This window comes from Neltuma alba, unplaced genomic scaffold, assembly GCF_004799145.2.
Source record: "Neltuma alba isolate B1F8T4 unplaced genomic scaffold, ASM479914v2 tig00013260_pilon, whole genome shotgun sequence".
NCBI classification, from domain to species: domain Eukaryota; kingdom Viridiplantae; phylum Streptophyta; class Magnoliopsida; order Fabales; family Fabaceae; genus Neltuma; species Neltuma alba.
In genome coordinates this window covers 70,824-81,271 of record NW_021637553.1, presented here as the reverse complement: position 1 = coordinate 81,271, position 10,448 = coordinate 70,824, and the positions used below count along the sequence as shown (strand labels likewise).

Genomic DNA, 10,448 nt, shown 5'->3' with positions numbered 1-10,448 from the left:
GAGACATTGGTACTCATACTAGATGTGGGTTCATAAAAGCAAAGTGTATTGTTTAAGATTATAAATAATATAACTCATTTAAATATTTATATTTCATGTCGACAATAACAAAAAATTTTAAAATAAGCTTGATTATAAACTTGTCTTTTGCACATGTTGCGGAATAAATACAATTGTTAATAATTTATAATGATAACATTTTTTTATGAATTTTATATTGTATATATATATAGATATGGTTAAAAAAAATTAATAGCCAATCAAGCTGGCCGCGAGGTTACTATTAGACTATTAAAGGACGTAAGGGTCTCTGTCAAAGAGTCAAAGTACAGTTGTCATCATGCAAATGTAACCGTCCGTGTAAGCTCAATGCTCTCTTTATAATGTAGTCAATAATCTATGGTTGGATAAGACTCAGAGATCCATTGGTTGTGTACAGTGTTTTGTTAGTCAGCAAGTGATAAAGAGTCGCGAGCTCTTCCTCTCTTACCCAAGCTGCCTGGAGAGAACTCGGGAGCCGAGGGATGCATTTAGCGTCTACCAATTTGGCGTTAATACGGGGAGGCCGCCCGAAATAAAAATCGACGACGACGACAGAAACAGTAATCAGAAATAAGCAGAGGAAATAAAGGGCATGATCTCAACAGTGGTTGAGAATTCGATTATTTGATTAGATATATTTTTTGAAAAAATTCTTGTCAGCATTTCATGGATGGAATAATGCGAATAGCCGAAAATAATGAGTTGTTGGGGATGTGGAGATCAAGTGCAGAGGCAGAGAAAATATCTGGGGTGTTAGAGTATAACGCGGAACCGTTAACTAGTTTGTCCTCTTTCTCATAATGGTTAGTAAGGATATCGACATAGCGTAAAATGCCATCTCAACACTTGTGAATGATGATGGTGAGATATGACTGAATAATGAAGTATCCCTCCTGAACTGAAGTCTGAAAGGGAATGCCCAGCTGCAGAGGCACCTTGCCTACCTAATTTCAAGTCGCCTCTGATGACCACTTACTCATTGGCCAGCTCATTCAACCCGACAAAACACATATGATCTCGTCAACAATATATCCACCTCACCCCGTCCTTCTCAACAACAACTATACGTGAATACATCGTAAATTAAATGTTAAGATGGTTATCAAAGGTAGCTAGATTTTTTTGTGTGTGTTCCTGGTCTGGGAATTTTCAAGGCCAGTACAGTGCCGTTCGTCAAAGGGATTGATCTTGCTGTTCTCAGGACACTGTCAATCTTATCTTACCCAAGACCAGGAGGGTTGCTTCGTCAACCGACCCTACGGCATTATACCAGATCTCGAATCATCAGTATCAGCATTTATCAGGCACTTTTTAGATAAAGACGTGATATTCATATCACTACGCTAGCTTACTGTCACTCGCATAATAGTTTCAGACAGATTCTTGTCACCATCACGAGGCTCACAGTGACCCGTTATTTTATAAAGTCTTTTCCTTTCGGCCAATAGGATATGAGGACATCAAACGGTATGAGTGTTAGGTATGGGTTGGGTGGGTAGTCTTGTGGATATACGCGCGCACACATACTTGGCACTGCATGTGAGCTATGCGACAAACCTAGCGACGACCACACCGATTATGCAATCTGACAAGGCAAGTGGGCATCATATCAGCAGCGCAAATGATGCATGTAAGCATCTTAAATTTCTAGCTACTATTTGATGCTACATAGTATGTAGAGTGTGTGTGTTGATCCGTGTATCGGGAAAATACATACGAGTGGGAATCTTGCGCTTGGGTTGAAGCCAGCCATGCCGTAAAGTGGAATCCAAATACTACTTTGTTTTCTGGCCTAGGTATCAGTATCAAAGACGATTTTGAGGCTATGAAGCTTTTTATAGGAGCTAGCAGCTAGTCAGTTTTATGAGGGAAAGGAGAGGAATCCCATTCAGTGAGAAGATAAAGATGAGTATATGCAGATCATACTTGACCCATTTGCGCACAATCTAATAAGTGGAAATATTAACACATGAATGTATATGCAAGTGTTGAATTGAGTTCCACGACGAAGCGTGAAGTGGACGTCAAACAATGTGGGACAAATTACAACTAAGGGGAGCAAATAGATCCACAAATGAGATAGTAATTACAAGTGGAACAATGATTTGAAAGCATGGAAAAGATGAACAAATTTTCTACCACTTTCTAGTCTTGGAATGAGGAGAGAAGGGTAATGATGGAGTGATATGTGATTTAATGATTGTAAAAAGAAAACAAGCAAAAAACAAAAGATTTAGTCCTAGATTCGCTTTGGAATTGGATACATCCAACCAATGTGTGGCCACCGTAAGTCACACCCACTCGTACCAGAAAGTGTAGGTCCTACGCCTCTCCTTCAAAGCCTGTTAGGTCCCCACGACCACACCAGATTCCCTTTCCCACCCTTCACCTTATTTTACTCCTTTTTTTTTTTTTTTTTCAAATTTAGCTGAAAAAGAACTGATAAGATGATTCATGAGACACGTGAAGAATGAAAGCGCCGGGACAGGGCACAGAAACAGGGCATGAACTGAGAGTAACTTTTATGGTAAAGCAGGGTTCACACACAGAGTCACAGAGACAGAGGACATTGGATTGGAGAGATCCACAGGTATTGAGTCATTGTTTTACCGGAAGTTGTCGGTAGTGGGTAAGCAAATTGAGATCCAGCGTCGGTGAGTGGAGGGTGGGTCCCCTGATACCATGGCCACTCTCTCATCGTCTCATTCTCTGTCTCTCCATTTCCATTTTCCCATGGGTCGGTGAGAATGCCTATTATTATGTCTCAACTCTTTTTAAAGGTCTGCTTATTTGTTAATTCCATTTTATTTTGGGTGACAATTGGGATATTCATATTCTTAACTGCAAGTTGGAGTGAAAAATGAATGATGCAAAAGAAGATGCATGAACGCAGAAGCTTGGCCTAGAGAAGGACAACCATATAGCTCCCTTTAGTAGGCGCCATACCCCGAACAAATAAATAAGACAGTTTCTGTACATTCTCTCACATACTTTGTCATTTATCTTTTTTTCTCTTTTTATTAAAAGGGCATCCATTAATAGGATATTAAGATAAGGCTATAAACAATATTGAATCCCTGATCTTTCACTTAAAAAAAAAAAAAGGAGGACCTTTTCGTGCTACAAAACTATGAGAGTTGGAGAGAATTGTAATTCAAATTGTAGAGGCCGGGTCTACAGTGATCCACTGCAAATCACCTCACGCCTTCTTCCATAGACTCTTGGGTGACTGGTGATAATTTTCTTGGAGCGTGGCAAGATGTATTAGACTCGTTTAGAATGATTTATAAAGAGTTTTTAAACTAAAATTTATATTATATTATATTATATAGGCATGTGAGAGAAACTTTATCTTAATTTATATAAAATTTATTTATAAATAATTTTAGTCACGATTCCAAAACGGGCCCCTAGAGTGTTCGGTTGAGAAAGTTGACCCGCATGGGGTGATTTTTCATAAACCTCATCATCTCCATCTTCTCTTTCTCTTCAAGCGATCCTCCGATCGAAAGCGAGTCCTCAAACGATGGCATAATGATAGCCTCATTGATTTTCAGGATTTAAAAAAAAAAAAAAACAAGAAGAAGAAGAGATAGCCTCGTTGATGATGGTCTGACAAATTCAACCGTTATATTTCACTTATATATATTGATTTTATATTATTCAGGAGTCATAATCTTGACCTTTAATATTTAAAATGCAAAAACCAAAAGTTCGTCGAAAGTGTGGGTATTATGATTATCGGATTGGTATGGAGCCATTTTAAAAGAATAATGTCTGATTCTGCCTTCAAAAACAAGGTTTCATAAAAATATATTATATATTACTTTTATTATCAAATGACGTAAAATCAGCTTAAATATCGTTTGGCCACATATTATTCGTTTATAGGGACTTAATTATGCATTTCGTCGTAATCGCCAGCCACAATTTATATATTAATAATAGAAAGATAACGCTAAAATAATATTGTCAGATTTATTAAAGAATGCCTATTAATAAATTCCGATCAATAAAATAAAGGAACCATTCCCTGATAAGTCGACAGGTGTACGAACCGACATTTGTACGAAGCATCTAATTAATAACCACACATATATCATTATTATTATTATTGGCTTCACTGAAAAAAATAACTACGGATGAAAAATTAAACTCCAAATTTTTTATTTTGGCCTTGAAAACTCCCTGCAATACATATATTTTTAAATATCGCCTACTAATTTTATAACAGTATTTTGAAAAAGTTGAGGAATGTTTCTTCATGACTCAAAATCCATGGACGTTATTTAAAAGTTGATCATGGATGAATTAAATTACCGTAATTAATAAGAAAAAGCGTAGTATAATTTTTTTGCAGAGCTGTATAATTTTTCTTGTCGTCAACTATCCAGCATATTTTGAGCACATATTATTCAGGAGACACAATAGTTCCCCGAATGTGGACTAAGGAAAAATAAAGATAGAATTGGTCAGTTTTTGTCCATAACAACCATAATAATACAGATTCCCAGTGTTTGGCAGCTCATATTGCTTCTCCTGAACGTAACAAAAACAATATACGGAAAACTGATCACCAAAAAAAAAAAGTCCACAAATTCCCCGTCCGAGGGAGATATCGAATTCACTCTTCAATCTAATAATGATTAATGACGACGCTTCAAATAATTATCATGAATTAAGATTTTAAAGCGTAAAAAGCTGGGTCATCAAAATTATTTTAAGATATATATTACCGTGGCGACGTGGCCCTACCAAAGAGTTAAAAAAATTACGCAGATGTAAGCCGGAAAACAAAAAGACATTTGCGTTTCACGTATTGTGGAATTAACTTGATGATTGGTGCGAGAGCTGAGATAGAAAGATGCTTTACGAATATTTTAATGAGACGAAGACGTGATTTTAGTTACAAAGGTTAGCGTCACAGATGAATAGAGCGAGTTCTCTTCAGTACGTACAGAAATGAGGCTGCGTCGTTGTGATCATCTCTCGGTCTTGTTAGAAATCACACTGAACCACGTATCGCTACCAAACAAATAGCCCTCTCATGGATTGCCATTCCTCTTCTCGAACTCTCAGCTTCCTTCTTCCTTTTCCTGTCCTTTTCCGGCCACTCCCTCTGATGATTCTGCCTCTCTAGCCACCGCTTCCTCCGATTCCCCCAAACCCAAGGTCTTTTCTCCTCTGCTTTTGATTTGTTTCCTTTGGATTCCGCTGCTTCATTGCGATTCCTAAGGTTTTGGTTCTCAATTTGGATCAGCAACTCCATGCACTGTTTTCTTTTTATCTTTCTCATGTTTTGTTTATGGGTTTATGCTGAGTTCAGCCAATTTTGGTGGTAAACAAGTCGAGTCCTCAACTTTTGGTCTTTGCCCTTTTTGTTCTTGTAGTAGGGGCGTCGCTTCACTCAGTTTGCTGTTTCTGGTCTTCTTCTAATTCTTTATTAAATTTCTGCTTAATACACTGATTTTTAAACATAAGCTGGTTTGTGCCGAAAATTTTCCCTCTTCTCAGGTCCGGAGTGCAGAAAAATCTTACTATTTCCTATTAATTGAGCAGAACAATTCAGTTTCCATAAAAACCAGCGGAAAAGAACGACGCAGAGAGGGATTCTTTGTTTTTAGCTACCTAGTAGATTCTACGAGGTACGAACCCGTTGTGGCTTCGTGGATCCCAGCTTTTCCAGATTCCCAGATTTTGGCCTACTTATGTTACATCTTTTTGCTTGTTTTCTTGAAGAAGAAAGTATGGGGCCCCCCTGTTTGCTTCGCAAGCCAATGGATGGCAAATAATGGAACGTTATAAGGTGGATATAGTATAGTTTCTTTGCCTTTGGCCTGCACAAAAGGGGTAGAGTACAGGAATGGCCATGCCGAGGTTCCTGTAATTGTGATTTGAGGCCGGAAGTAACGAAATAAAGAATTCCAGGTGCAATGCTGGAATTGTGTGGGGGAATGAATATCCTCGGCTACCTGTTTCAGGTTTTAGCCTTTTCTGATATTAAATTCTGGGATTCCGAGCTTTCTGACTCAGAAATTGTCTTTTGTTTGGTCACGATATCCCCCATACCCAACTTGCTTTTCCCTTATTCGGGTTCAGAGAAAAGTGTGGTATGCAAATATAATAATTGAGAAAGGAAGAAAGGGGGAAAAAAAAACCCTCCTTTCAATGGGCTGTTTCCAAATTTCTCTACCTGCTACTCATTCTTTTCGTGACCGCATGACCTCTACTCTGCTGGTCTTCGTCTAACTGTTATAAATTGAATTGCTTGTTTCAGAAGAGCTTCGTATAGAGAGTATCAGATTGCAGAAGGTGATTGATATGGGGCACTTATCGTCCATGTTCAATGGGCTGGCAAGGTCGTTCTCAATAAAGAAAGGGAAGAGTTCTCGGAAATGCGATGGTAGAGAAGCTGCCGAAGCAATGGCCAAGGAAGCTAAGAAAAATGACCAGATTCTCCGCACTTCTGGCACCGTTCATGTCCAGGGTTCCAATAACTTCGCCTCAGTTTTTTCCAAGAAAGGGCAGAAAGGAGTCAACCAGGATTGTTCCATAGTGTGGGAGGTATTTAGAAGTAAAAGAACACATCGGAATCTTAAATATCGAAAGCTGTAATGTAATCAATCCCGTAAATAAACATTATTGTTGATGCTGGTTGCAGGAGTTTGGATGTCAAGAAGACATGATGTTCTGTGGAATATTTGACGGCCACGGACCATGGGGTCACTTCGTGGCTAAGAAAGTAAGAGAGGCAATGGCTCCATCTTTGTTGTGTAACTGGCAGGAGACGCTTGCGCAGACCTCGCTTGATCCTGACTTCGACTTAGAGGATGAGAAAAAGCAACATCCTTTCAACATATGGAAGCACTCCTACTTGAAGACTTGTGCCGCCATTGATCAAGAGTTAGGGCGCTCGCGCAAAATCGATTCTTTCTACAGCGGAACGACGGCCCTCTCCATTGTTCGCCAGGTAATTAACTGCTTTTACCAATGTGCATTTCTGAGCCCCACGTGTTTCCATTTAAGCTCATGAGGCCTTAAATGCTGCAATGTCCAGGGTGAACTAATCGTTGTGGCAAATGTTGGTGACTCTCGGGCTGTATTAGCCACAACGTCAGATGATAATAGCTTAGTGCCAGTACAACTGACTGTTGATTTCAAGCCCAATCTGCCTGGTTAGTATTCTATGACTCTTTGCTGCCCTCACAACGTCGCATCTCAGTGTATGTAAGAAGATGATCCTTATTTTTTCCCTTCTCTGCAGAGGAGGCAGAGCGCATAATTCAGTGTCAGGGACGAGTGTTCTGCTTAGAGGACGAACCAGGAGTTCACAGAGTGTGGCTACCGGACGGAGAGTCGCCGGGATTGGCCATGTCCAGAGCGTTCGGAGACCACTGCGTGAAGGAGTATGGTCTGATTTCTGTTCCTGAGGTAACACACAGGACTATCAGCAGCAGAGACCAATTCGTCGTGCTAGCAACAGACGGGGTATACAAATATGGTCACCTCAAAGAAACATGGTTTTGCTTTGCTGTTTTCTTTGTCTAAAATCTAATGGTGCGAAGAAAATGTTTGATAGGTGTGGGATGTGATATCGAATGAAGAAGCGGTGCAAATAGTGGCTTCAACAGAAGACAGAGGGAAGGCAGCGAGGAGATTGGTGGAGTGTGCGGTGGGGGCTTGGAAGCGCAAACGAAGGGGCATTGCCATGGATGATATTTCCGCAATATGTGTATTCTTGCACCCTCCTCCTCCTTCTCTCCTAAAGTAGCATTCGCTCTAAGGCAACTTTCTGTTGCTTCGTCTAACCTTCTCCGTTCACATTATGATTAAGATCCGTTGCAATCTGTCTTTGTTGCTAACCCAATCCATCTAACTTCCCTGCTTCAAATCAACAATTTGACCGTTCATATCAAATGGTCACGCAGCTCTTCACTTTCATAACCAGTCTCCCTCCCTTGTTTAAGGTTTTCTTACTCATTTTATAAATATAAAATTAACTCACCCGAATCCTTATTAAAAATCTTTTACCATTTTCTTACTTTATTTTATATCCGTAAAAATTTAACTTTATATAAAATTTTAATTTGACCCATTAATATTGTAAGATGTTTTTTTTTTTCAATATTCCAAAACAAATACTACTAACTGAGGACGCTGGTATTGAAGTTTTAGATGTTAACACAACATTATCAATTAATGATATATTGAGTTTAAATCTTTGAAAACAATAATAATTGGCATAAAAGTATTATATAAGACTAATGATATTAAACTTAAAGGTGAATTCTATTAAAAGAAATGCTCCTTAACTATGCGGTAAATTTTATATTTAAAAATTGTGGGTACCTATAACCCAGGAAAAAAAGGGTGATGACACTAAATAAATTACATAATTTTAATAAATATGATTTAGTGATATTGGGTTATTGTTAATCATGGTGAGATGCGGAGCCCCGTCCGCAGTTATCGCTTATTACTTGTCCATGATTCCGTTCTGCCTTTCATTCTGTATAATACTCCTCCTATCTCATAGCTATTATTACTGACGAATTCACTGGTTTCGTTACGTTGATATCCAGACATTTTTTCAAATGTAGAATTTACCGCTTAGTTAGAGCATTTCTTTGCTCTGATTCTATTAAGTAATGATTGGTTTTTGCTTTGAATGAACTCGCGACGTGGTGCCCACAACAATCGTTGCGGCGTAGAGGTGGGCCTCGCATCTTCTTTCTGGGCCAATATTCAAACCCATAGTATGCTCAGTGGTGGGCTCCCATCATTTTTTTGGGCCTATGATTATATTGTTGTCAACGTCAACTTGTTTTCCGTTATGTTCAAATGAGATTTTAGACCTGAATTTGACATTAATATATTTGCATGCACAAGTGTTTGAATTATATAAAATAAAAATAATAATAAATATTGTTTTTACAAACTAAAATTAAGCTTTGGCATATTTTTTTAAATATGTCATGAGATTTTTTTTCCTAAAAAAAAGAGCTCGCAATAATGCTGATGACAGTGGGCTGAAAAGGAACCCGGTGCTCGCAAGGGATGGAAGTGTTGCAGCAAGGAGTCTAGTCAGCAGCATAACAAGTCTCCCTCCTATTAGGCAGGGAGGCCTCTGCATATTTTATTGTATGGCTTCCATCATCATAGTGAGCGTACCTTGGCCTATATCCATAGCGAATCATTTGGCTTGCTTTGCCAAGGCCGGGCATTTCTTTGCGTGTCACATGCACCACATGCTAACGTGCTCTGCATCAATATACTCTCTCTAGATCTCCACACAAATACTTTTTAACGTGAGAGTTAACTGCGAGTTGATTTAAAATTCATTTATCATGTTTATTAATTTTTTAAATTATTTTTATTGAAATATTAAAAAAGATGACTATAATTTTTTTAAAAAAATATATTATATTTTTTATAATTAACTAAATTATCTAACTTTTTTAATTTAATCAAATTAATTAAATAAGTTTCGCATTAAAGACTGGAGAAGTATTGGTAAGTCACACTTTATATTTGCTTGAATACTTGATTCATTTTCATTTTTATTCCCAATTGATTATATGCTTCTCACAGGTCACAACCTTTTTTCTTACTCACATTCTCCTGTCTCTTTTTCTATTTATTCTTTCTCTCACCCACACTTCATATACACAAAGATATATTCAGAACATATGTGTGTGGGATATATATCTCATATATTTATTATTTTTAATCGTCTTTTTAATTTATATAACGTCAGAGAGGGAGTATAACTTATGTGGCCATGATTGCAACGTGTATGGGTTGTTGTCAACATCAATTAGCAAGTCAAAATTTCCATGGAAAACAATGGAGGGATATCTAACTTTATTCTGGGCTTCTCCAAACAAAAGCCCCAACGTGGAAGAACAGAACAAGTGCCTGTGCTGACTTCAACAAGGAAAAAGGGGCGGGCAATAAAAAAGACGCTGAGGAGGAAAGTGGGCAGGCAAAGCAAAGAATAGCATATAGCCTCCTTCACCTCGCTGATACTAATTATTGTTTTACTTTACATGCATCGGCTAATGGCCGCCCTGAAAAGCCATGTAGCCTCCTTCTTTGCATAATTTTAACGCCACCTCCGCTGTGCGTTACAGTGCATTTTGCTCATATATCAATATCAATATCATTGTTGATATTGACTATAATTGCACCGGTCGTTTTATATATTGCCAGTCAAGAGATTAAAATTAAGAATATATACTCCTTTTGATTGTTACGGTGAGAATTATTGAGAAATTTCAAGTAAAAAATATAATTATTAAAAAATTCTAATGATAAATGAACAGTCTGTAATAACGAGTTTTAGGGTAACAAAATAATAACTGCTGACTTGTTATTAAGACTTATTAGTAATTATTTTATTTTTT

At 37.9% G+C, this 10,448-nt stretch overlaps 1 protein-coding gene across 6 annotated transcripts; it reads left to right on the top strand.

The window, feature by feature from the left end:
• The first annotated feature begins 4,955 nt into the window (after positions 1-4,955).
• Positions 4,956-8,043, top strand: LOC114735912 (probable protein phosphatase 2C 73). 6 transcript variants are annotated; one of them, XM_028923695.1, is made up of 7 exons: positions 4,956-5,214; positions 5,602-6,023; positions 6,320-6,606; positions 6,704-7,012; positions 7,100-7,217; positions 7,307-7,530; positions 7,622-8,043. In XM_028923695.1, the coding sequence occupies exons 3-7, from the start codon at positions 6,364-6,366 to the stop codon at positions 7,811-7,813; spliced, it is 1,086 nt and encodes a 361-aa protein (XP_028779528.1). In that variant the 5' UTR covers positions 4,956-5,214; positions 5,602-6,023; positions 6,320-6,363; the 3' UTR covers positions 7,814-8,043. The 6 variants fall into 6 exon arrangements, with proteins under 6 accessions (XP_028779528.1, XP_028779531.1, XP_028779526.1 ...); XM_028923698.1 differs by lacking the exon at positions 5,602-6,023 and having other exon boundaries at positions 6,323-6,606; XM_028923693.1 differs by lacking the exon at positions 5,602-6,023.
• Positions 8,044-10,448: the final 2,405 nt, after the last annotated feature.